The sequence below is a fragment of the Plectropomus leopardus genome, chromosome 13 (assembly GCF_026936395.1).
Source record: "Plectropomus leopardus strain MGB_pleo_1.0 chromosome 13, ASM2693639v1, whole genome shotgun sequence".
Taxonomy (NCBI): Eukaryota; Metazoa; Chordata; class Actinopteri; order Perciformes; family Serranidae; genus Plectropomus; species Plectropomus leopardus.
In genome coordinates this window covers 18,365,364-18,393,004 of record NC_142188.1, presented here as the reverse complement: position 1 = coordinate 18,393,004, position 27,641 = coordinate 18,365,364, and the positions used below count along the sequence as shown (strand labels likewise).

At 42.1% G+C, this 27,641-nt stretch overlaps 2 protein-coding genes across 2 annotated transcripts; one reads left to right on the top strand and one right to left on the bottom strand.

The window, feature by feature from the left end:
* Positions 1-666: 666 nt before the first annotated feature.
* Positions 667-17,816, top strand: prom2 (prominin 2). The gene is made up of 25 exons (XM_042502289.2): positions 667-804; positions 1,542-1,740; positions 2,666-3,012; positions 5,553-5,617; positions 5,982-6,187; positions 6,351-6,471; positions 6,936-6,999; positions 7,121-7,210; positions 8,269-8,465; positions 9,466-9,540; positions 9,845-9,908; positions 10,038-10,194; positions 10,276-10,428; positions 10,561-10,684; positions 10,797-10,882; positions 12,217-12,301; positions 12,408-12,551; positions 13,114-13,182; positions 13,296-13,388; positions 13,490-13,543; positions 13,648-13,728; positions 15,368-15,436; positions 15,533-15,622; positions 15,770-15,882; positions 16,809-17,816. Exons 3-25 carry the CDS (start codon positions 2,757-2,759, stop codon positions 16,858-16,860), a joined length of 2,508 nt encoding a protein of 835 aa, XP_042358223.2. The 5' UTR covers positions 667-804; positions 1,542-1,740; positions 2,666-2,756; the 3' UTR covers positions 16,861-17,816.
* Positions 17,817-22,300: 4,484 nt separating this feature from the next.
* Positions 22,301-27,311, bottom strand: hps6 (HPS6 biogenesis of lysosomal organelles complex 2 subunit 3). Its single transcript, XM_042502642.2, has one exon. The coding sequence runs from the start codon at positions 26,971-26,973 to the stop codon at positions 24,214-24,216; it is 2,760 nt and encodes a 919-aa protein (XP_042358576.2). The 5' UTR covers positions 26,974-27,311; the 3' UTR covers positions 22,301-24,213.
* Between the last annotated feature and the right edge of the window lie 330 nt (positions 27,312-27,641).

Here is a 27,641-nt window from a genome sequence, read left to right as displayed (position 1 = left end):
TAGATGATCCATGCTTTTTCTTTTGATCAAAGCAAACATCTGTATAACGCAAAGGTAAACAGTGGGCGCAATGGCCTTCAATGGTGACAAATCCTTAATTACAAAGATCTGCTCAAAACTGGTGAAACGTTGGCTGGTTCGCTCGATAGAAGAATCCTGAATGGAGCGGATTCAAGAACCAAGAGTGACCTATGGAGCTGCAAGTTGCAGCTAAATAAAAGTCAAAGACTCATCTTCATACCCCGCAACAATGCTTCTATAATTCAAATATATCCACAGCCGGGAAGCCAGTGAGGGATGGAGCCCTTATTGCAACTCTCACAGAGCAACCAGCAGGACTCTGGTACCATTTCAGGAGCACAGAATCATCGAGGACAAGTGGCATCACTACAAGGCCTTGATAGCCTTTGCATGCCAAAGCCACTTGTTAGAGCTCTCTTGGTAGCAGATTAAAGGATCAACCTGTAATTGATGACTTTAGGTTGAGGTGAACCTGGGATGAGAGATCGACAAGTGACAGTGCACCCGATGAGCAAAACAGGAGACGAGGACGGACACTTCTTGTGCTTTGTTTGCATTGGTAGAGTTCCACAAGGGAAATTAGATTCATGCCTGTTGTATGATCGTGTTATTTCATGTAAATGTATTTTCTCTCAACCAGCAGAGGAGTTACACGGAGCAGGCAGTGTCACGATGTTGAGCAGACTGTGGAACAAGCTGACAAACTGGACTTCATGAATAGTGATGAGAAGAATAAGAGCTGTCACAGTGTCTTCTCTCTGCCGCTGCAGAAACAGGTTACAGGTAGGTAAAATCTCCATCTTGTACTTGTGCTGTTTCTCTTGTTACGCAAGTTATTTACTTGTAGGTGTAGTCGACTCTGGAGAGCAATAATTTAATTTTTGTCTTGCCTTTTTGACAGTGGTGATAATATGAGAACTTAATTCCTCTCTAAAATGAAATATTTTTGTGGATTTCTTGGTAACATTGAGACCTCCCTTCCCCAAGTGTGTCATTCCCAGATATGTTGTCCTGCATATTTGGGCTGTGTTGTTGCTTGTTTGGACACCACACAATTGCAGATGTGGGCTGATTTACTTAGACGGGCTAAAAATTATCTTCTTATCCAGGAAAAACAAAAATCATCCCAAGGATTCAAGGATACTTTATTGTCAGTATGACCATGAAAAAGATGAAAACACTGAAATGCAGAACTCAGGTGTCAGTGTAATAAATAACTTTAGGTACTCAATTTCATATAAAATAAATAGATAAATAGATACCCATAAAAATAAATAATGAGCAATATAACCCCCCCCAAAAAATGCATTAGAATAAAGGCAACAAACAAGCAGCATATGAGGAAATAGCAGCATAAAAAAAAGTGCAGCACCTTGATAAACTGTTACAGGCATGTTAGACTTTAGGAACCTGTTTTCTCCCCCTAACATCCTGGAAACAGTAAATAAGTAACCCTCCCATTTTTTTCTTCCTTCCCACCACTCTCACACCTCTTTCCTGCATCACTCCCTCTCTCTCAGTGTCTCTCTTTAAGACCCTCCCTCTCTCCCTCCCTCTCCTCTTAGCTCCAGCCCTCTCCAGGCAGCACACAGTCACATTCAACTGAAAATCAGGAACAGAGCGTATCAGGTTTCTACAGGACTTGGACTCACGACACACCCCTTGCTGAATTACTGGAGATCAGAGAGTTGACTGTCCTTCACAGTCTGACTGAGGAAGGTGAGTTGACTAACAGAAAAATGCTCATTCTGCTCCTCTGTGATTGTTTTCCTTATCTCTTGTTTTTTCACTTGGAACTCACTATTTTACCTTTCAAGCTCACACCTTTATCTCAACAAGTGCTCCAAAACTCCTGTACGTACAGTACGTGTCCTCAGGCTGCTGTGTTTTGGTTAATGAGAGGGAATATGTATCTAATAATAGTCATTTTAAAAAGAATATAAGAAAACAAGTAGGCTGTTTTCTCTGACCATAAGAGGACGTAGGTTTCGTCACTTGCTTTACAAACCCCTTGTACTGTTATTTGCTTGAGAACCGCACCTACAAGAACAATACAGATAATGTGTTGACAAATGCTATTAATACTATAAATCTTAAAATATCAAGCATTTTGCCATTAGATATTACCACCCTTGTTCCGATAAATGTTTTACTGTTTGCTGTTCTGAGAAACAAACATGGGTATGGATAAACAAAGGTGATGCAGGTATCTGGGGCGGATTTAGCTTTTCAGTGTGTTTACACTATTAACACAGTCAGACTGTCACACAGTCAGACTTGAATCCCTTCAGGTGTCATTTTTTCCAAAGACTTTTGCTTTAACTTTTAAATGTAAGCACCTCCTGTACTCCACGACCAACTCCAAAGTCTTTGTCTATGTGTAGAAGTATTAAGTGTTGGTTTAAAGGGCACAGTTTTTCTCAGAAACTGGTGAGGCAGTGGCTTAACATTTATAGTTCCCATTTACAAAATGTCATTGTTGAGTTTGTTCTGCAAAAACAGAAGCAGTTTTTTTCCAATTGCCATTTTGCAACAAACTACGCTGTGACCTCTTTCACTGTGACTCAGTCTGTGGGTTTCTTCTCTAATTCTGCTCTCTTCTGTGAGCGTTTTATTATGTTCTGCCTTTTTGTCTCGTTTCCAGGCGCATCAAGACAGAGCTTGTGCCATGAGGTGATCACTCTGTAAACCTGTTTTTTTCTGGCTGAGTCTCCCCACCAGTTTCACCCGCAGACATGGGGTTATATGAGAGCGTGAGGGGTTGGAGGTGGCAGGGCAGCGCTGGAGCGCTGAAGGCTGGAGTGGGAGTGTTGCTGCTGGGGATCAGCCTGGCACAGTCTGTCCCAAAACAGACTGACTGCCGAGCAGCTGCTGCCCCACAGAGCCTCACCCAGCCCCAGTGCCAGGACACGGCAGACCCCACTGTGGGCTTCATGGCAGCTCTGGTCCAGTCCTTCCTCCACACAGTCCAGCCTAACCCTTTTCCTAAAGGTCAGTGTCATCAGTATTAGTCATGGATCAAACATGTGATGTCATATAGTGTTGCATATGAACCTTTCTACTTTCTCATAGCGGAGTTTTAATAGACAGTTTACACCCAAATCAAAATTACATATTTTTTCCTTTTTCCTGTAGTGATCTTTGTCACTTTCAATTGTTTTGGTGTGAGTTTCCGAGTTTTGGAGATATTGACATCTGCCTTCTCTCCAGTATAATGGAAATAGACAGTACATGACAGCTTGTGGTGGTTAAAATACCAGAAATACATTTGAAACACTCAACAGCAATGTCTCTTTACAGAAATCATGACCCGGTTACTCCTGATAGAGGAGTGTAATGTAGGAACTATCTTCTCTCTGTGGAACTACACCTGTATCACCTTATTTAGTCATAGACACGAGGCTTGTGCTTGTGACAATACAAACTTCATTCATTCATTAGCCATAGCTTCTTATCCTCTTGGGGGGTGCAGGGCTGAAACATAGAGACAGAAAGCCATTTACGTGCACATTCACACCTATGGCCAATTTAGAGTCACTAATTAACCTGACCTGCATGTCTTTGGACTGTGGGAGGAAGCTTGCGAACCCTGGGAAAACCCACGCTGACATGGGGAGAATGTGCAAACTATGTACTGAAGGAAGGTCCAAACCCTGCGCCCACCAGAGTTCAAACCTGGGAACCTCTTGTTTTGAGGCGACAGTGCTAACCACCACACCTCTGTGTTGCCTGTACAAAACGTCAACATTAATGGGTCCTTCTCGGCCTTATCTGCATTTTAACATCAGATATCACGGCCCATATCATTTCTGTGTCCACTGCAAGGCACAGACAGCTTAGTATTATCTAACTAAGCTAAATAACACAGCACCACAGCTAGAAACTAAAACATATGATTGGCTGTCGCTCCTCAGTATAACTGGAGCGCTGAAAAAGTTTAGGCCAGTTCAGCTTTGATTTTTTAGTGCGTCATGTCAGCAAGGACGTATTGGGCGTCAGTTTGTCACTTCATATCACTGGCTTCGATGGAAAATGACTTGTATCCTGTTGATACGTCACTCGTGGTGTCAACACAGCATTACAGTTAATGGGTGTAGCTCAGTGGTAAGAAAATAGTTCCTACATGAAACTGCTCACAACAAAGTCTGTGGATTATTATAAGTAACCCATGATTTAAGGAAAGAGACATTGCTGTTGATGTTTTCTTGTGTGTGTGTGTGTGTGTGCTTTAAGTACCACAAGCTGAGTGCCATCTAGTTCCTTTATATTGGAGAGAACGCAGACATAGCTATAACCGATATCTCTAACATTTGGCAACTCACGCTAAAACAATCTAGATTTATAGATAGCACTACAGGTAAGAGTTAAAATATGTGTTTTTAAGTTTGGTGTGACCTGTCCCTTTAAAACTTTGCCTAGGCTTTAGCTCACGTAGCAACCAGATGCTATTTAAATGAGATTAAAATCATTTCATGCTCTGTGCTGAGCAAAATTTCCCTACAAATACAAAAGTGGGATTTATCCCTTTCACCTCCTCTAAAGCTAATACTGCACAAACAGGAAGATGACAGGACTAGTTAATGAGGGAGTCAATGGAAATTTTTGTGTTTTGCCTGGTCAATCTTTAACCTCTTTGTCCCCTGCACTGATGTTTTTTTTATCTGGGGTTTCCTGTGACTCAGACTTGTGTCTTTTGTCTGCCCTGTGATGTTTTGTAATTGCTCCATAAACCTTTTTCTATTACTTCCTTGTTGGTATCAATTTCTAAAAAGGAGAGGAGATGGACACAGACTCACGCTGATCAACCTTTTCCAAGTTTAAAGTCATTGTTCCCAGTGATCATCATGTTGGATATTTACATTGTGAGTGGATTGAAAACAATAGCCACTCAGTGAGGCATAAAGACACACTAACTATTTCACTTCAAAACGTTCTGTGTGGACCGATGTGGGTCAACAGTTGTTCAAACAAGATTAAAAGCCTTATGGCTTATTGTAAACTGTGGATGTCTGCTTTACAATAAGCCTCCGAGTCTGAAATTAGAAATGATAGTAAGGAAGTAATAAATGTTGTTGCTGTGCAGCCTCCTTCCAGACTGCAATGTGATGTGACACAGGCAGATGGCGAGACTTACACAAATAGCTCTTGTGAAGAGCACCTGAACAACATGTCTTCTCAGTTGCTTGTGTTTTGTGAATAATATCCACAGTAACCGAGTTCAGAGGGACCATAATCCATAGGGTCTGTATTGTTTTTTTGTGTGTGTGTATAAAAATCTTATCTCTCCTGAAAGCTCTCCTGGTTTCATCTAACCACAAGATGGAGGTGTCAGATTTCCACTTTTACAACATGAGAGATTAAAATGTTTGCACAGAGCACAGGACACATTGTCCCCATGCCTGGGCTTTTGTATGTGGATAACTGGGACAGAGAATGGCAGAAAAGAATAGGAATAAACTGGCCTCTGAGTCTTCTGAAGCAAAAACAAAATGTCTCATTCAACTTTTTTTTACTATCTCATTTCTTGCTAGATCTGATCCTGAGAGTATTGGAGGATTTGGACCAAGTTCAGTCAGATCAAGAGCTTATCAAAGAAGTAAGTGAATGTAAATGAGCTTTACATATTCTAGGGTGTTAGACGAACTTCTACATGTGTGGGAAAAAGACAGACACACCCTCTTCAAAACCCCTCGAGCTGGTAATCTGAGAATGTTTAACGTTAAAGCAGCCTTGTGTGTATTTATCCCACTCGTCTGAAGTTACCGAGACTCTTTCATTCAATTTGATGGTCGACTGTAACCACAGTAAAGCAAAACAACTGTCTTGTGGTGTCTTACAGTGTTTGACGTCACAACGGACCACAAATCTGCCACTGTTCTGACATTTTCTTACATTCTCGCGTCATTTTCATTGTAAAACATGTCATTTATCTGTTTGCATGTATCTGCGTGTGTGTTCAGGCCCTGTTGTATGAAGTGGGTTTCCTGGTGTGTGCAGCCATTGGCGTCCTGTACATCGTCCTGATGCCCATAGTTGGTTTCTTCTTGGCGTGCTGTCGCTGCTGTGGCAACTGTGGTGGGAAGATGTACCAGAAGCAGACACCCTCCATTCACTGTCAGAGAAGAACTCTCTACTGGACAGCATTCGTCACCACAGTCATTATTCTGTGAGTGTGTGTGTGCTCCAACAGCACAATGATGCGTTATCTGAAATTAGCATCTAATAATGGCAGCTTGAATGTGCGTGCCTCACTGCCTGTGTGCGTCTCCATTGGATTATTTTCCTGACACAAATTAATTGTGTGTGTGTGTGTGTGTTTGTGTTTGTAGTGCTGGCAACATATGCATGTTCAAAAGTAATGAAGCCGTCAAAGTGAGTGTGGACCAGAGTCAAGTGGAGCTCGACAAAACGATAGGCAACATCCACTCCTATCTCACAGCTGTGCCTCAGGTAACAGAAAACCTCTTGTTAGTTGATTTGCATGTTATGGGAATGGAAATACACAAAAGTCAAAGGTGAGGGGCCTCAAAGTGGAGGCGTTTATCAGCACCGCTTGACTAATTAGTGCCTGTGTCAAGGATTAGTCACATTAAGTCCTGCATCAGTGTGCTGTTAGTTCACAGCTTTTGTACGAGATTCAAACAGACCCTCAAATTCTGCAGTCAGTCCAGTGATTAAGGACCAGCTCTGCACTCTGCACTGTCAACACACTTTATCTCAAGATACAAGAGAGATGGAAAAAAGGTTGGGGGGCGGGGACGCAGGGGTAGAGCTCTGTTTGTTCTTCATTTGCAAAAAGCTGCCAGGTACGATTAGCTCATGCAATCAGCTATTGACACACTGTTTGCTGTATTTCAACCCATTTCTTGTGTGTGCACTTTGTAATAGCTTGTTTTTCCTCTGCCTATCTCCAGCAAATCGACCATGTGGTGAATGAGAGCTACAGAACTATACAGGAGGTTACCAGAAACCTGGATTGTAAGAACAGGGAACTTATTATATAAATAAAAAAAAAAAAAGAGGAACCAGTTTTGTTCCCTGTAACCACAGTGTCTGTTCTCGACATAAGATTAACCATCTCACACCTGTTTGTCTGTAGCCATTGGACCTCAGTTGGGATCAGAGATCCAGGAGCGGTTCAGAGGAACTCTGGAACCAGCGTTGCGCTCAGTCAGACTGCTGGACCAAGGTACGGTGCACCTGCATGCTCAGTCCTGTTTCAGCGTGAGCATGTAAATGCTTGTGTGCATATCTGAGAGGAGATCACCAATCATGTAGGCGGGGTTCTGCTCATGAGTACATTGTGAATTTCACTTCCTACCCAAACATTGAAAAACTAGAGGAAATCTTGAATTGAGTCTTTAATGATGGGTTTCTATTTTTGGTGACAAGGTGTTTGTATGAGTCATTAGGTTCACATACAAAAAAAGAGAGAAAGAATATGAAAAGTTATAAATAGGAACATAAGAGCACCCAAATCACACCAGTGATCCCCCTCCCTATGGATGGATTACCGCTCGGGCTTACTGGGTCCAGGCTTCCAGATGCCTCCAAAATAGAGCCTCTGTTCAGCGTGACTGTTACTTACATGTCATGTCATGGTTTTTGGTCCTAGGCCCAATATGACGTCTTTAATATTAGTATCTGACAATACTGGGGTTAGAGAAAGCCTGCATCAAAACTAAGTGAGATATTTCAACCTGTATTATAGGCTTCCCTAAATAATACTAAAATAATAAGAAACCTTAGTATATATATTTTACAATTTTAAGCAACATTGTGTAGGATTTAGTGGCATCTAGTCACGAGGATTACAGATCGCATCCAACTGAAACTTTCCCCATGTGCCTTGCGTGAACTTCCAGTTAGACTTCCTTCAGTGTTCATTGTTCAGGTAGATTTTATTGGGGACTGAATAATCAGCAGAGGTCTCTTCCTCTTCAAAACAAACAAACAAATTGATTAAAACTTGTAAAAATACTTAATAAAGCATACAAATTACATTACAAATCAGTGTTTCGCTGACACCGTTAGGCTTGTTGCAGACAGGCTACTTGCCCATCAGCTGTTAATCTACAGATGTCTCTTCCTTTCAGAAACAAAACGACCAGGTGCTTTAAACTGGTAAAAAACACAGAATAAAGAAGTTTCACTTTAAAACAAAAATGTTTTTCTGAAGCTACTCATCACGGAGGGACTGCTAACTAGTGGTGGCTGACCTGTGTGTTTTCTCATTTGCGTGAGCAGAGACTGTAAACACGGATCTTCACCTGAACAAGCTGAACTCATCTTTGGCCCAGCTGCAGTCCAGTGTGGACCGCCTCCAGGCCAATGTCACTGCTGTTAAAAATCACATCAATCAGACTTTGTCCAAGCCTACCTGCTTCAGCTGCAGTGACCTGCAGTCTGAGCTACAGAAACTAACACTGGATACCTCCATCACTGTAAGTACTGATTTTGTGTAACCTCATATGTAGAAAGAGATATTCCCGTGTTTTCTACTTGAATGGAGTCTCAAGAGAGGCATGCAAAAAGGGGTGAGGATTGACAGCTCAGATTACAAACTTCCTGAGGAAGAGACTCAGAATTATTGCCGTTGGATGTGAAGAGATGTCACCATGAAGCAACCGGAAGACTGATTTAGGCAATCAAACCACCTCTGACGCAGGCTGAGACACAGTGACACATGATAATAGCTCCTCATTTTGGCTTTTGTCTGAACAGCTGATTTGTCCTCCTCCCATCTGTTTTTCTCAACCTCCTACACTCTAACTCTGACACATGCAGACTCTCCTCTCCTTTCCTTTCGCCTCCTCTTTTCCTCCGTTTTTCCTCTCCTCGTCCTCTTCCTTCTTTTGCTCATTTCTTTTCGTCTTCTCTCCTCTGTTGTCCTTTGCTTTGGTCTCCTTTCCTTCCCTCTCCTCTCCTGTCTTCTCGTCTTCTCTCATCTTCCCTACTCTACTCTCGTAACCTTCCCTCTCCTCTGCTTTCCTCTCATCTCCTTTCCTTTCCCTTCCGTTGTCTTGTCTCCTCTCATCTTTTCCTCTTTTCCTTTCCTCTTGTCTCCTATCCTCCCTTCTTATCTGGCCTCCTCTCCTCCCCTCTCCTCCCCTCTCCTGTGTTGTCGTCTCATCTCATACCATATCATCTAGTCTCCTCTCTTATCTCCTCTTCTCTCCTTTCATCTCCTCATGTGTATAGTGTTTCTCTTTTATGATAACAAGAAAAAGACATCGACAAAAAGTATAGATATGATTAATAACTCTTTGGTATCAGCATGTATTGTAGTCACTGTGGCTCCTCAGTAAAGACCTCGAAAACTTGTAAATACTTGTTTTGCTGAAGTCTGCTGCCCCCTTCTGTTAGTTTAAAGTATAACAAATCATTACATGTGATTGTGGGTTACAGTGGTTTCATGTTTGTGTCTCTGGTTGTTCTTCACAGTTTCCCAGTTTAAACGAGCTCCAGTCTGCAGTCGATGAAGTCATCAAAACAAATCTCAAATCCAAAATCACAGAGGTCAGTGACTCCTTATGAACATAAATACCCTAATAATCATCAATCTTGATCATATTACACCAGCGTTGTTAACAAATCTGAGTAAGTGGAGAGATAGAGGGAAGAGCGTGAACAAGTTTTCACCAAGGTTAATGTAGTGATCATTTAGCTGCTTTAAATGTGTGTTAACAGAGTTTGCTGAATACAACAAAGCTACTTTTTCATAAAAAATAGCTTGACAAAAAGAAATTAAACTTAAGCACTGTAGTTAAAGGTTCTTTATGTAATATTATAAAAATGGGCATAGTTCTTGTCTTCTTTTCAGGTGGAAGACTATTTTGACAGCATCCCACAGAGGGTGACCAATGACACCAAGGATGTAGTTCAAAGTGAGTGAGCATATCTACGTCACAAACTTTAGGCCTTAACTTTTTTTTTCAAATATTCTTGATTAACATATGTATTTGAATAAGATACGTTTAAAAATATTATAATTTTGTGTTTCTGTGGGTTTTTAGGCAGCAAGCAACAGCTGAATGACATCAAATCACAGATCTCCCAGGTTACCAATGACATCCCTTTATCTGCTCTGATGAACGTGTCAGACACTTTGAACGAGTTGCAGAAAGAAATCGACAGGATCACACCCGAGGCCGAGAGAATCGAGCACATTAGGTAAAAAGCCTACATGTGCAAACACATGTGATCGGTGCAAGAAAAAGCCAAAAATCAGTCGTCGTGTGTATTCTTCTTCAGATGGGGAGTGTGTGTGGCTCTGTGCTGCGTGGTCCTCCTGGTGGTGGCGTGTAACTTCATGGGTCTGGTGTTGGGCCCTCTGGGTCTGACACCCAAAGCAGACCCCACAAAGCGCTCCTGCACGGCAGATTGCGGAGGCACTTTCCTCATGATGTGAGTGCTGGGTTGTGATGTTCATCTGAAGTCACAATGCTGATGCTCTTATTCAGAGGTGAAACATTGAACTGTTTAAACTGTTTAAATTCCTGAGCTCTTGTCTGACCTCTGACCTGGATGTGGTTGCAGGGGTGCTGGTTTTAGCTTCCTCTTCTCCTGGCTGTTCATGATCGTGGTGCTGCTGCTGTTCCTGCTCGGTGGGAATGTGTACACTCTGCTCTGTCGGCCCTGGAGTGATGGACAACTATTAAAGGTAAAAAAAAACATATACTTATACAATATCAGCACACATGAGAAATCCAAAGCTGCTCCAGACGCTGTGCTACTTGTTTTTGTGTTAATGTTATTGCCCTTTCGCTCCACAGCTCCTTGATACCCCGGATATAATTCCAGGGTTGGACCTAGGTACAACACTTGGGACTGAAAACATCAATATCTCTGATATCTACAGGTATGTGATGCCAATTCACCTGTCACACAGGAACATGACTCCATGTGGTTTAGTTTAATTTGTTCACACTCCTGTCGATCGTAATATTAATGGAAAACTAATGATTTTTCTTTGTGAGTCTAAAGCACTGTAAACTGTGATTAGGTAGGGTATCAAATACATAAATGTGCTATACCGTAACATACACTTTATGTAATTTGAGCAGCTGCAGAGAACATAAATTATTCCAGCCTTCAATGTTTTCAGTTACTCAAGTAAGTCTTATTGTAAGAAAATACATTCCCATAACTCTCTTGAGAGTATTAACAACTTTAATTTGCATAGTAAGGCGGCAGTGTCCTACTTTTACCGCACTGTACAGAGACATACTGACGTCAACACAAATACACTAGCTTGGCAAAGAGATAGACAGTAAGATTTAAGAGGAGAGTCTCGAAAGTGTGCAAATGTTCACTTAACTTTAGAAACAATCTGATGCAATTTAAAACTGCGCATCAGCTGTATTACTCTAAATACAGATTTTCCCCGAAACTCATTTTATTTGGTATAGTTGTGGCAAGCAAAGTTGTTTTTACTTATGTGGCAGTTCAGACTGTGCATCAATATATAAAATGTGGATAAGTGAGTTGATGGGTAAGACAGGTTTAGATTCTCTAATAAGAATAAGACTCAAACATTTGTCACAATTAAGAACCGTTTACTAGAGCAGTGGTTCCCAACAGGTGGGCCGCTTGTCCATTCTGAATGGACCATAAGTGACTCGCAAAGTTGTAAAGTTTGTAAAAAGAGACATTTTATTTTGCATTACAGTGAATTGACACCACAGAGCTTTTATTTTGGAGTGCCATGTCCTGCTGTTCAGCAACTATTTGATGGCCCTGTTCTTGGTAATATTTGGCCTATAACATGCTGTGCCTTTGCAGTGGTTTTATGTCACTGGTCATGAAACAATGATATGCACCTTTTTGTTTTCAGTGCTATTTATTTACGAAGTTTTAAGTAATTGAACTTCATTTTTGCAATATGTTTTAATTCACTGTTCTAAGCCCACATATAAAATCGAACATGCGGTAATTTATCTATTGTGAGGATGTTAACTATGACCAAGGTAATAAACTGGACCCAGTGGCTAGACCAGTTAGGAACCACTGTACTAGAGTACCTCAAAGATAGCGAATTGTTATGGACGGCCTCTATCATGTATATTTATTTTATTTTACTTCTAATGTTGAAGTCCCTGGACTTTTTTTCTCTGTATTTTTGAGGATAGTCATGGCTGAGTTGTTAAACAAATGTGAATAGCTGCTGTAAAAATAAGTTTGACTTGTTCACAGAGACTGTAAGGAAAACCAGTCTCTGTGGACAACACTCCACCTGTATGAGCTCATAAACCTTGAGGACCTGCTCAATGTATCTAAGGTGAGTTTCCTGAAAGTCTGTTTCCTTTTGTTCAAAATAAATCCTGTTCAAACCTATAATACCTTCATTAAACATACACTGATATGTGTCTTTGGGTCACACACAGTACACAGAGCAGATCCAGCAGCGCTTTGAGGACACAGACATCTCTCTGTCCAACGTCACTCTCCTGAGCCCCGAAGTTACAAAACAGCTCAGCAGCTTCTCCAACAAGGTTACGAATGTTGACACCACTGCGGTCACACAGCAGGTAGGTATCATCCACAGGCTTGCATGTATCTTTCTGTTGATGTACTTAGGGCCTACATTTATGCCCACCTTTTACAAGGGGTGTGTCTAGGGAGTGGCCTGGGGTGTATCTGATTGGCCACCCCAGGTGTCACCCCATTGTGATTGGCTGTCTGCTCACTCAGTCTGAACTGTTTAATGAAAAAACCGACTGTTTGTTTATAGCTGAATTCAGTCTTAAGAGTAGTGTCTAGCCTGTATAATTTTACATACAAATAAACTGATGCAACTTAAAAAGTTTGTTCACGCATGCTTTTTTTTGTCACTTTAATTTTGTTGGCTTTTTATACTTGCTATTGCACTTTTTACTTTTGGAGGAACCATTTCTTGTAAAAAGTATGGAAAAGTATGGAAGTATGGAAATTTACATCTATGTTGTGTTGTGATTAGTTGGTCTATTTATCTTTTAAACTAAACTGTAAACAGGAATGTAAGGCAACTTTTACTTTATTAATTAAAGTAAATTAATGTGTCCACAAGTAACATGTAATTGTGACCCCGTCTTCCTTTCTTGTCTCTCTCAGATGAACAAGATTTCCAGCATCAATCTGAATACAACAGCAGATGAACTTGATAATCTTGCTCATATACAAGTGAGTCCAGAGACATTAACTTACCATATAATGCCCTCTTGTTTTCTGGGCTTTAAAGATGTCACTTGATTACTGTCTGAATGCCATTCTTTCTAATGCTTGTGTTCTTTCAGTCAAATGCTAATATTCAAAAGGAGCTCCGAGATGAGGCCAGGGAGCTGAGGGAGATCCAGGCCGACATAGAAACAACCATCATCCCAAAGCTGGTGAGCAGCCGGCCCCATCTCCACTCACTTCTCATTCTGGTTTTTCTTTTTCCCCTGTTGGCCATGCATTTGAATTCAAACTAGACTTCTACTTCTTTCAGGATACCTTGAACTCGACCATCAAGAGCCTTGAATCCGAAGCTAAAATGATCAATGTGAGTTCACTGACTAATAGCTAGAACTGGCACGTATAAAGGTTATTCTTCCTCCCTCTCTTCCTGTGTCTCATGCTCTCTTCTCCTCTCTCTGGCTCTTCCAGGGAACAGTGGGGGAGGTGCTGATCAACGTGGGAGCAGCACAAGACTTCCTTAACACAAATACGACACAGATTGTCAAGACCGTGAGTAGAGCCACGAGTCACATGAGTCAGAAGAAAGAGTGCTCCATGTGGTGGGTTAATGCCTGTGGTCGGTCAGTCATTTAGCCTGAGGGGGAGAGAGGGAGGTGTGCTGCTTGTAGCTAAAACAATGTGCTTGTTGGTTCCACAGTGCATGAATTTAATTTAGTGTCCATTCATATTTGTCATCAATTGTATCCAAGCTTTTAGCAACTAATTACAAGTTCCTCAAATGAAGAGCAGATGTACCGAGGGGTCCGAGATGACATTTTGTGTCATGTAAATGTTGCTTGAAGGATTGTAACTAAAAGAGCATGTTGCACCCATTCTTTGATGTCTTCATCATCTGCCAGTGGGTCATAAAATGGACCTCTCTCACAGGTCAACACACCATCCTCAGGGGGCAAACTCAACGTTGAAACACAGCAATTACTTTCCTACTCATCTCAGAGCTGTAACAAACAAACTGAAACAACTTGCCGTGACTTCAATGAAAATCCAACGTCTTTGACTGAAACAGAAACATTTTCATTATTCACCTGGCATTTATCTTTGCCTGCATAATCATCAATCTGCAGTTTAAAGAATAAGGCTGGTGTTCTTTGTTATTTAATGTCAACAAATCCCATGAAAAGTCCAAAACTAATTAAGTTTTGGTCCAGCTTTAAAATAACTTCTTCCTAACACGGTTTGAGGCGAAATAAGTGTAATGCAATCATTTGAGATAAAAGCACAATATATATTTGCAATTTGATTGAACGGAGATGTGACTGCAGCTATAGTTTGCTATCTCAAGATGTAGTGTTGTCTGTTCTTTGTGCACAGACTGAGCTGGAAAAGAAGGCTTTTATGTGCTCTGCTTCCCTGAATAGCCTCCAAAATGATTTGAAACTAAGAGTTTTTGGTGGCATTATTGCAGCTGGAAATGCCACATTAAAAAAAATTTGGTTTTTTGCTGGTCTCAAACAGTAGTCTGATTCTGCGCTGCTGTCTCACCCAGGTGTCACGCCATCCACCACCCTCCACCTCCCAAGGACAAAGTCAGTTTATATACATGTAATCAGAGCTACATCACTTCAGAAAATGTGTTATGCTATAACACTTATATATGCATAAAATGTACAAATGTAACTTGGTTTGCAGAAATGTGCAATGCCAACATTTTCTTCTGGCAAGTGAGCTGAAAATAAACTACATTGCTCATGTTCATGGTAATGAAGGAACAAGTCACCCAGTGCAACAGTGTAGCTCATTTCTCTGTTTTCAAAAGTCCTCTGAACAACAATTTAGGTCTGTTGCACAGAGGAATAAACTGTGTCAGAACTTCTCTGCATAGATAATACTTGTTAATTGGAGTTGGTCTTTTCATGTGATTTGTTGACAGTAAGAGGAATATAGAACATCAGCAGACGTGTCCTTTTGATTTTATGCATTATATTGCATCAGTGCATGAAATGTAAATAACTAATTGCCTTGCCTCGCCTAACCATACTGCCAGTTCTTTACAGGTCACTTCAGAGGATTTACCCAGAATTCCACACACTGAGATGGTCAGACGTTCCAGTGATTCCTCATGACCTCCTCCTGTAAAGCACTGAGAAATGTGTGGAATTTACTCTCTTTTTCTCTCTCACGACTGCAGGAGAGCAGAACGTTTTTGGACTGTCAGCTGGATTACTTCACTGTTTATGCTGACTGGGCCAACCAGACGGTGAAGTTTGTTCAGATTTTTAATGTGAATGTGCTCAAAGCAGATAAAGTATGTGTTAATGTTTGTACTGTTACTGATCTGTGTATTCGCCCTTAGATCACACAGCAGGTGGGCCGCTGTGGGCCGGTGGCGGGAGCTGTGGACTCTGTTGAGATTATCCTCTGCTCACACATCGTGGAGTCTCTGGTGAGGATCGGATGTTGTCAGCTCCACCTGCAGCTGCACATCATCTTCACTACTCTAATTAAATACGCTGGTGTTTGTCAATCTATAATAAATCACTCATTTTTATTAGTCCTGTATTGTATTCACCCATGTGCTCTTTCACTTTAGAATGCGTTCTGGTTCAGTTTGGGCTGGTGCATGATCTTCTTCATCCCCAGCATCATCGTCTCTATCAAACTAGCCAAGTACTACAGGAAAATGAAGTACTCGGATGTCTATGAGTAAGTAGCACAAACAAAAACAAACACACATTTGCAATAGCTGCAACCATGTACATGGATGCATCTACGTGTTCATGTACACACACACACACAACCTCACACTTGTCAATAAACCACTGATCCCTCCAATAATAACTAATTTGCATGAACATAAACATATATCTTAATTTAATTTGATTTAATTATAAGGACAACACACATTAATCAACATTTCTGTAAACATGCCGGTGTTAACTACCCAACCAATTTTCAGCTCCAGTCCTTTGGCAAGATGTTCTGAAATCTGTAAAATGATAAAATCCACAGAATAAAGATAGCACGGCACCATAAAGACAGCAATGGTAACAGCACACAGAAGTTCTCAAGACAGAAAACAAGCAATGCAAAGCAACAAGGAACAGCAGAACATCAGTACAAAACAATAACAAAGCAACAACACACAGCTTTTCAGCACAAATAGTCATGTGGGCAACATGAAGCAACAACACACAGCTAAGCATTACATGCACACATGCAGAGCAGCAATAGATATTACATATAGATTTAATACAACAGTCAATACACAGATCTTTATAAACTGTTAAAAGATGCAGTAACTGCTTAGCAATATGGTCATGTGCACTAACACACAAACCATGCAACACAAGGTTAGCCCAGTTTTTAATAAAATGGATATTTCATAAATACCCATGCAAAGCTGTCCGCTTGGCAACAGGCACCTTCACACACACACAACTGACCTCAATGCTGGGCGGGGAAATGTTTATGGACCAACCGACTGATAGGGCTGCTGGTCACAGCTACAAAAACTACATCTACTAGATTTATTTACTCAAACATATCCATTTGTTGTGCAGGAACCACATGACTGATTCATTGTACTGTACTGACCTGCCACTTACCGCTCTAAATGTCTCCACTTTCAGCAACCACATAGTTATGAATCACATCCCGCGAGCACAGATGAAATACCCATGAGAGGACAGCACGCGTGGGTTACAGCCTCGATAAACTGCATGCATAACCGTGGCATTGCTCGACAAAAACATGACACATGGTGCACTCCTGCACAGATGTGCCGCTCTGGTGAAAAGTCTCAAACTGAAAAAAAAAAGACTTAAATAACTATGTTTTTTTTAATTCAAATTTTCTCCATACGGGTGGAGAAGCAAAGCGACTGCAGTGGTCATATTATAGATGTCAAATATCACACAGGATATTTGAATTGACCTCAGGGGACACAGGGCATAAGGGAATCTGCAGGGATTTTACCATCAATTTTAAATGAACATTTCAAAGAGTTTTATTGTATTACATAAATGTTTTTTTATATTTAATGTGTGAACTGGGCCACTGCTGGATTTTGAGATTATCTGCTACACATTTCAATTTGCAAAGAAGAGTTTTGTTGAGAGTTTATCACATTTACACATTTCTATAAAGTGATGTTAGTGTGCAGTGCAGCAGTGTGTTACTATGCCAACAGGCTTTTTATACTGTGCTTGTCTCTGTCTGCTCACTGCCATGGTTTGGCAACCTAATTCCAATGGGAACCACTTTTTATTTAAATTCTTAATTACACTTGCACTAATTTTGAAAATCAAAGCACAATTTTCTGTATGAATCATGAAATGAATATACTTTGTTGTGTGACAGATGTGACGGAGATAACTTATGTCACTGCTGTTTGCAAACTATACAATGCACATTTTGCTTGCAGATGTTTTTGTACATATTGATTTTTGACTGATGTGATGTTCATGTGTGATTCACATGTTCGACAACGACGATTTTTGTACTTTGTGCTTAAAAGTAGATTGTGTTTTGTTTCTGTTACGCAGCACTTTAAATGGCCTGTCTGTTCAACGTGATTAAAAGGTTGTGAACATTTCTGCCAGTGAAAACTACAGTAAAAACTGACACCCATCAACAAATGCACTGAGTCTGCTGCACTTTTTTTTTTTTACCTTTTAGCCGTGACGTGAGTGGAATCCCAGAGATCAGTCAGAGTTCATTTGCCACACAAACCATGAAAGTGCTTTTCACAGTGCACATTTGTAGCAACTGCAACCTTCATCACACTGCAACAGTTTTTCAGAAACAAAATGTAACAAACTGCTAAATACAGCCTCTGTGCAATCCCACAAACAGCCAAAAACATGTAATGATTTACTATGTTGAGAAAAAAATATGTCTCTTTTTGACTATATAATTACTGTCATGCTTTTCCGTTATCTGTGCAAACAGATCAACTCTTAGCTCTCCATTCATGTGATACTGTGTGGATGAATTTGAACATTCAAGAAGATGAAATTTGTGTGAGCCGGTTGAAAACTCACATGTAAAGATTAAACTTTCATTTGAAGATTTTGCAATAATATGAATCTGTGTTGATTGAGTAATGATCAAATATTAACAGGATCAGTGCTAAAACTCCAGTTTGGGGATTTTAGTTAGGTGAGACCACGAATTAAGCACCGGGCCGATTGAGCAGGTGACCAGGGGCCTCCGACCTCCAGGGGGCCTCCAAACCCCACCAACTGTAGCATCCAGCCTTTGCTTCTTCTTTTTAAAAAAAATCAGATGAATACTTAACTTTATGCTAGTTGAGAGAAAAGGACAACAGAGAGCTTAAAATACAGAAAAATATTTCCTTAATTTCAGCTTTGTTTCTCCACACTGACGTCTCTGGAAAAGAGCCTAAATGTGGCGTCGAGAGGGACGTATTTTTTTAGCCTGATAGCGAGGCTACTAATGTGGGGAAGCAGCCGGACACCAAAGTGGATAGTGGAGACTCGTTGGCGTGTAGGCAAGGCGTTTAACAACCCCACAATTTATCATTTTCTTATCTATTTTAGTCTTGACAGTTTTAACTTACTATTTAAACAATCAAGGCCAGGCACCATCGCACCCCCCCTGAAAAGTCAAATCAGTTTTATTATAGGCCCATGTGTATCACCACATCACAACAAAGTCATCTAAGGTCACTGTTCAAATAGAATAGGTCTAGACCATGTTTTTTATTGAGTAAACTAAATATGCTTATGTTATTTATCAAATTAATGTTTCAGATTCTGCTCTCTGTCAGTTCTCTTCTGATCACGCGGGGCTTCGCCTCAACACACACGCTATCTAGCACAAAAGGAAACAAAAGAAGAAGACATCTGGGATAAAACAATCAGGTGATAGTGCTGATCATAATGTTGGAGGTCAAAATGCACAAACGGAGTGCGCACTGTCTGTGGCGCACCGTTTTTACCACTGTGTGTCCTGTGTTTTAACATCTAACATGCCACAGCTGGTTAGAGAGTTAATACTGAAAATGCACAGAAATAGTTACTGTTTTGTTTTTAGGAAAGGTGCCTGAATACAGACTGTGTGCCAGCTGTGTGTGCAACAGCTGATCAATGGATGCAGCAGCGGAGTGACAGTGCAGTGACAGAGGCAGACAGACAGCGGTTTTCTCTCAGCGCCACAGCATCTGAACAGTCAAATGTTCAGCGGTAGAAAGTGGTTTCTTTAGACTTCTACAGAAGACTTTGTTTTAGTGTAAGTTTTAGTCAGAGTTAAGATGGAATTCTTTTTAAATATTATGATGCATTGCTCTGTGTCTCATCCAGCTGCTCTCTGCAGCTCTCCTTTTCATCAGGGGCAGATTTAGTGATTTTGGGGGCGTGGTGCCCTAGCCCAACTGCTTTACTTTGATTTCACCTATTCTCTAAGTTGGAATGATGGTGGGCTGTTAGCAGCTGTAGAAGAAATTATGCTGTTCTCTTCACTCTCAATGTAACTAATGCAGACAAGTGCAGGTGATGAAGAGTTGAAGGAAATTACATTTAAATGACATTTAAACACAGACACAACAAAGGATGACAGGCTTTGATCCAAGTTGGCAGTCAGAGAGGAAATACTCTTCCTGGCTCTACAAGACTACATTTGGTTAATTAATTGCTGTAAATACGTTGTGTAAATCCTGTATGACAGATAATATCTACAGGTGTTGTCATTCAGGTTGTGATCACAGGGTGCAGCCTATGATCACAATTTTTGTGCGTAAGTCCTTTATGAACTACAGGTGCAACTAACAGATTGTACATACCTGTAATAGTAACATCACAGTACAGTGTGTCTGTCTTTTTCTTCTTCTTTTTCTATTTTTTTTCTGGTTTTCTTAATGACATATTCAATCAATGCGTAACAGCAAAAGTATGTTTTTTTGTACAAAATGTACAGGATTACATACAACATATTTCTGAAGATCCCATTTTGTTATGCTGCTACAAACGTGTTTATATTTCTCAGAAATCACTAAATATACAACATATAAAAAAAAATACTAATAGACATACCATATTGAAGTATTTTAAGCACAGGGAGTTTCAAAGCACCCGGATTGAGAATTGGAAAAACCTCACAGAGTCCGGGTGTGTGTTGAGGTGAAACAAGGCAAGGAGCAACCGTCTGCCATACCAATGGAAAACACTTTTTAAACAATGTCAACCCATTTTTGAGAGTACAATAACTCTCATACGTTTTTCTCTTCAGCGCTCCAACGACCCAAACTGGTTGGTTGCTAAATGATGAATTCAGCCCTTCAGCTGATCAGCATACAAATGAAATCACAAATTTGTTATTCGGCTGATGATCAATGGGCACATTTAGAGTCCAATCAATGGAGGCAAAAAAGGAGCAGCGCTGTGGTTATTAAATCTATAAACTGAATTAATTATGTAGTATAAAAATGTCACCACCCTCAAAGTTTTGTAATATTTTTGAGCTGCTGCAAGCTTCAGTGCTGCTTTTTGTAGGTAATGCTGACTTGCATTAAATATAAACTAACTCATAAATTATGAAAATGACTTTTAATGCAGTTGTTGCATTCATTGTTGCAACTCTCAGCTGTTCAGACGACAGAGGAAGAGACGCAACCAGCCAGCGTCTATTTGGATTTGTTATTGTTAACAGGATGCAATCTATAATTAGAACAAGTGAATCAATGACATTACAGCACCGGCGTGACTCAAAACCTTTGTAATATGAGAGGCTGGATAGAGAAAAAAAATCAATCTGATGAAAGAAAGGTGTGACAAAGTGAAAGAGAAAGATAGAGAGAGCAAAAAATAGCGAGATTGCCTGAGGGACGTGAGGTATCAGGTTATTCTGCAGCCCTCCGACATTTTGTTGCCCTTTGTGAAGACTCAGCCTTTTATTACCCTCTAACACTGAGGACACAGGACGCACTACCCTCCTCTTATTCCGCTCCTCTGACTGTACAGCCTCGAATGTGGAAACTGCCTATGAGCTGTTAGAGCCAGCAGTTACACACATGCGCTCCTACCTCTGCTTTTGTTGTTTTCCCATTTCGTTAAGAGAAGCTTAATGGGTAACGAGTGAACATTCCTCTTACAGGCCCTGACCATGGAAACGTTTACACACTCAAATCCCTCCACTAGATCACATACACACACAAACACACACACACACACGACTGAAGCTGTAAGTGGATTTGTGCATGGAAGGGATATGGTGAAACTCAGAAATGGGGGCAGTGGATCATGTGAATGAATGCTTGTGTGTACAAGACCTCAAATAGCATAGCTGAGCTTTTATATCAGAAGACTGTTCTTCAGGTTTCATTGAGTTAGCTGTAAATAATTAATAGACCCAAAAGAGTACACTGGCTGAGTCTGAGATTGAATAGTGCGCGGTCTGTCAGCTAAACCTGTTGTTGTGCAGTAGTGTGAATGCTGATCTAGCTGAACAAACCAGAAGCACAGCAATCTGAGAACAGGGATGTGGCATGCAGATGAAAATGTCACCTTTGGAGGCACCGATAAAAGAAGCCAGCTGATACATTTATGTATCGTTAAATTGTCTGTCCGTTCAGTTGCCCCGTCCTTTAAGGGGGGAAAGCTTCCAGAGTGCAATCGAAACCTCAGTTTCAACAACACTGAGTGTTACAAACTTTACATTAGTTGCAGGACTGTAATAATGGATAACATTACACAGCACAAGAGCTTTGATTAGGGACAAAAAGTCATAAACATAAAAGTTTTAGGCCTGAGCCTGATGAATTTCTTCGCTAAAAACATAAAAAAGAGCAAAAAATAGTCACTCAGAGCACCAGAGTGCACTGCGTTTATGTCCTCTGAACCACAGCAGCAGTATGGAGACGAGGCTGATCAGAAAACATGAATTTTCACTGTAAAAATAAATAAAATACAAAAAATAAGCTAAGTCATCAAAAGTCTTCTCACTTTTCAGTGTGGTAACAGATATTTGTGGCACATGATGCATGTGTAAAAAGTCTGACCAGCAGAGCACCAAATGCATGTTGCATGCACTTGGTGCTCTGCTGGTCAGACTTTGCAACATGCACAACAAGTGACTCAACATGTAAAACTCGGGACAACAAACAGAAATGTTATCTTTTGTTTAATAGCATACAGCATCGGTTCATAAATACTTGCATACATTTTTTTTTTTCAAATAATGTTTAAAGATGCAACACTTTGTTGAGCAAATCCAGGAGGAAATCCATTTGTTAGATGAAACCAAAAGCAAAGTTTAGGGCACATTAATATTTAACATCAGAGCCGTCACAACATCTGGCTGAGTGGCCTGTGTGGGGAAGTCAGGGAGTTCCCTGTAACTCTCAGGTTGGCTCGACGTGTCTGGTACACAGTGAAACTCACGGCACTGATGTGAAATCAGTCGCACAGAATTTGCTTGTTCAAGTGTATACAGAGCTTGGTCTGGTACCATTAGTCTACCAGTAAGACCAGAGTAAGAAATCAGTAAGTTTCATCTTGAAATTGAAAAAAAAAAAGCCTTTGACTGTTGAGACCAGGAGCTGTTATCTTCTAAAATACCTTCACTCATTTTCTCCTGAACATGAGAGGAGCTGCAGCAGGAATGTGACACTAACTTGTAAATGAAGAGCCGCGCTGTGAAAGACACTCTGATTGTTCTGCAGCATTTGGAGTCTGATTGTCACTGAGCACTTTAAGAGACTAGTTTCTCTGTCTCGCCCATACAGGGTTGTTAATTTAGTAGTTTTCCAAAGATTGCTATAAAATAAATAACATTTTGCTTTGGAGGGCTCCACATTTACATACAAAAAACACCCAGTTTGACTAAAACAAGCTTTAGACTGCTCAGGCATTGACAAAGTCATTGATAGGCACTTCAAAATACTTATTTTTACAGCACTTAATCAGAAAACATTCATTTCAATAGATGCATGGTACAAACAATACTGAGTGGGATGATATAAAAGTGCAACCAGTTTCAGAGCACAGCAAAAAAAAGAAGACAGAGGACCTAACATCTCTAATTACATTACCCTCACTGGGTCCATGAAGGAAGACGTACATGAGCTTATGCAAGCAGCAGGGCATCTAGTCACAGCGTGCCCAACCCGCACTCGGATTCTAACAGAATTACCTCCAAAATTAAATTTAAAGTCAAACTGTGAGTCACTTTACTGGGTATAATGTCTGGAATGTCCTGCGAGTTGGGCTGCGAAGGAGCAGAGAGGACAAGATGGAGTCTGGAGACACAAATGGATGACCGGAACTGAAAAATGGCAGCAAAAGGTTTTGGGTTTGGTTTACAGAGGTTTTACGGTCTAGTTGAGCCCATCAAAACCAGGTTAATGTTTAAGCACTTTTGATATGTTAAGTACAAAACTAGTAGTCAGTAAAAGAACCTTGGACCCTCCTCCGCGTCTAAACCGTACCACACTTAAAACAAACACACACAAAGGCCAGCTTGTCTCAGTGGATTATCTGCTGCATGAGCACACTTTGACATTAGCTGAAAGGCAGCTAAACTTGGCTACAATTAGCGGACATCTGCTACTTTAAAGGCAAAAAATATTCTACACGTAGATGTTAGTGGCTTGTTTTTGACTCAGCAGATAAACGCTGCACTGTGCTAACACAATATATTATTTATTAATTGGTGGCATTCTGATAAAGGTTAAGCTTATTCAATGCAGAACAATGCAATAACATCCTCATCCACGTGCAGTTCAGGCTTAAGAGATAAATAACATTGCAGACACAGTATTTACACGTTAAGACTTAAAATTACCTGCAGTATTTACACTGGTAAGATCCTCAGTAGTCATTTCATGGTTTCTAGTAGTAATACTTCACACCATTTTAAAAACGCCATCAAATATCAGAATTAACTGCATTACACTGGTGATATGTGCCACATACTGATATTATTCTGGTTTCATTTGATTGTCAACACACTCTGCTTCACAGTTTGGTCAGATTACACGTGGAATGTTTTTTGAGACATGTTCATTTTTTTTGGTAATCAGAGCACGTTAGCAGGTAGTGCCACCCTGGATGTTGTGTGTGTGGACGACTGCTGGTCGGGTGTTTCTGCAAGAGAAGCTGGAGGACTGTTGTTGCCGAGAGCTGAGTCTGTGCTGGGATCTGTGGCAGTCCTGGGCTGCTCTGCAGGCTGGCGAGGAGGTGCAGGAGGGGGGAATGATGGTGACTGGAGGATGTCTGCATAGCGCTGGCTGGGCTTCATCTCCCTCTGAAGCACTTTTCTGAGAAGAGGTTTCAGCAGCCCGACGGTCAGCTGGCTGCTGTGAGAGTCTGCGAAGGGAGCAGAGGATGAGGAGGTTGTACTGGATATGGAGAAGGAGGAGGAGGAGGAGGATGGAGGGGTGGTAGGAGAGGGGAGGTTTTTCAGCACCAAGTTGAGAATGGTGGTGACGGTGAGGTCCTCGGGGCACAGCGCCCACAGCAGCTCCAAATAGGGATCCAGGTCCCTGTGCTGAGCCACCTCGCACAGCAGAGTAGTGAAAATCTCCTTGTTGAGCAGCGGACTCTGTTTGCAGAACTTCTGCGCCACCTGGGTGACCCGCTCCCACTCCTGCCTGGCCATGAGGATCCTCAGCGCCTGCAGGATGGCATTAGGGCGCCCACTGACCAGCAGCAGCTCCACCTCCAAGTCCTGGCGCTGGTCTCTGTCTGGTGCCAGGCTGGACAGGACGCACAGGGCTCGTTTGTAGAGCGGCACATTGTTCTCCCCGCTCTCCCCTCCTCTCCCACCGGGGAAGCCCCAGGATGAGGAGGCCAGGCTCAGGCTCAGGCCGGCTGTGCCCTGCTGCTGCTGGGCGAGTTCGAGGAATCTGGGCAACCAGCTGGGCTGGAAGTGAAACACTGAGCGGCAGAGGAGCTCAAACACCGGCAGGACAGCTGGGGGAGTGGAACTTGTAGCTTTACAGTTGCGATCACCTTTGAGGCTATGACTGTGTTTTGGCTCGCCGTTTGTGAGGCAGGATGGGGTGCTGGGTGTCAGAGCAGGACTGAGGACAGTTTTCCACAAGTCTGGGGAAGCCCTGCTGGACAGAGAGCCCTCTCCATTGTAGTGTAGCTGGAGGGCGGCCTGCGCCGCCCTCCACACCTGGCTGGGGAAGATGCTGAAGATGGAGTTGAGGTAAAGCAGCGCCTCTTTATCCAGCTCTGACGCTGACAGCAGCCTGGCTACTTCTTTCTCAACCAGACTCTCACACACAGCCTCCACCTCTTTAACAGTCCCCCTCGCTAAACTCCCCTTCACCTCCTCCAGAGACACCAGAGCCTTGAGCTCAGCCTCCAGAGAGCCCATTAGCTTGTCCTGCCCTGCGTCGCATCCACCTCCTCTGTTCTGGGCTCCTTTCTGCCTCAACCCCGTGCTGAGGTAGTTCTTGAGGATGGAGGCTAAAGAAATGGGAGCCTGGAACCTGCCTCCTTTCTTTAGTGCGTCCACAGTGAGCTGGGTGCTGCTCAGGCTCCTCTGTTGGTAGTATTTACAAGCCTCCTCAAAGACTGCCTCGACCAGGAGGGCTCCGGGATCAATCCTCTCCACTGAACCGAGACCAGAAGGTGTCAGCTTTGAGCTGCAGTCTCTGGAGTCCGTCTCCCTGCTCATAACCACAAAAAGTCCAGTTTCTGAGAGTAGATGAGGTGCACATCTTTCAGCCTGATTTACATACAACAACCCCTCTCTCTTCAGTATTATTTTTTCCAGCTCTCTGCCACACTTCACGTCTATCAGATGCAGATTTTGCCCTACCAGCAGCGCCAAAGTGCCCTGGTATATGCAGAGGCTCGTGCGAGAGCCAGATTTGCCCAAACAGTTGTCTTCCACTTTGTACACCTGCCGGAGCACCATATTTTTCTGCAGAAGAAACACCCACCCTGTGCTGAGCAGCAGCAGCAGGCCTCCACAGGCTGTTGGAGCAAAGTCGTAGATCTCAGGTGGGTCGAGAGTTGATAAATATCCTAAACAGTCTGTCACCAGCCTCTTTAAATCTGACTCTTTAGCTGAAAACTTTTTTAGAGGTGTGTTTTTGCACGTGGTGCTGACTGTGAATGAGTCACTGCGAGGGGACCAGGAGAGAAAAAACTTAGAGACGCTCAACTGTGGCTTCACATCAGGAAGAAGATGCACATATTCACCAGAGCTGACCACAGTGAATTTGGGATTATTGTGGAGGGCGATTTTCACTCCTCCCAAGCTGACAGCCCCCTCCTCCACCTCGAAGTCACGTCTGCAAACACAGTATCTCAGCTTATTCCTCGTGGAGCTGAGAGCAGGGCTGCTCTCTGACGGCGGCCTCTCCTCACACCAGATGATAAGATTGGGACAGGCACACACAGACACCACTCTGGCTCGGGGGCTGTTACACAAATCCGATGCCTGCAGGAGATGCCAGCCAGCTTTGCACTCCTGGAATTTCCAAAACTCAACTTTTCCATTCTCAAACACCACTGCCACTGTGTCTCTGCTGTTGTTATTGTTATTATAGTCCAGATATAAAACATCCACCACAGGCACAGTTTGGGTTAAATCCAGCTTCTTGTGGTTCTGGGCCAGATGTGGTCTTTCATACTTGTCAAAAGTCACAAGACCGACCTTGCTGAGGATGACATGAATATGACGTCCATCTGGGCTCACGCGAACATTTGACAGACTGTTTTTCAGCTCGTTATTTGTCAGGTTAAAGATCTCAGTCAGCTCTTTACCGCCGGTGTAGTCCCCAAAATCTGACAGTTGCTCCAACACGAACCGCGCCATAACTCCTTGTTTCCAGCCGGAGCAGCTGAGAGTTAATTAACTAGCCTGCTAGCTTGTGTGGCTCAGAAATCTGAGCTCCGGAGAGACTAACCGAGCAGCAGCATCCCGTCACGAGAGGATTCATCCCGGTGTTAACCTCCGTGCGGAAGGACACATCCTCCGACACCCCTCCACCCCGGTAACAGCATGTCGGTAGACGAAAAAAGAGCTAAAGTGTTAGCTGACAGTGACCGCAGGAGAAGTTTTAATCGAGAAAGGCACTTTAGTCATCCCGATGCTATGCTAGCACTGCCCTGACATCACGAGATTGTTAATTTCCGGATCCCGACGACGTTTTGCATAAAAGGCGGAGCGACATGAAGTCTGACAAAGATTGTGAAGAAGCGAAGAGAAAAGCAACTTTAGCTGCACGGTGGTCTTCAGCCAGCTGTGTTATCGAGCTGGTAAGAAAGTTTACAGACTGCTGAAGTTAAACATCCTAACATCTTTGCATTTAAAAACCATCCCTCTACAAACTGCGACAGTAAGTATGCAGTCCTTTATACTGCCCACGTAGTTTGTTTCTATGTCGTTTCATTTCACTTTATTGTCATTTTCTGTGTGGTTGTGTTGTGCAGGCCTAACGTTTTTTTGTGATTTTGCATGTCTTTGCAGTTGTTTTGGTAATT

Bases quoted from the DNA above. Each gene is read 5' to 3' on its own strand.
- prom2 (XM_042502289.2), top strand. From the start codon at position 2,757: ATGGGGTTATATGAGAGCGTGAGGGGTTGGAGGTGGCAGGGCAGCGCT. The intron at 6,188-6,350 runs GTGAGTGTGTGT...TTGTGTTTGTAG, and splicing joins GTCACCACAGTCATTATTCT to TGCTGGCAACATATGCATGT. The intron at 10,195-10,275 runs GTAAAAAGCCTA...ATTCTTCTTCAG, and splicing joins GAGAGAATCGAGCACATTAG to ATGGGGAGTGTGTGTGGCTC.
- hps6 (XM_042502642.2), bottom strand. From the start codon at position 26,973: ATGGCGCGGTTCGTGTTGGAGCAACTGTCAGATTTTGGGGACTACACC.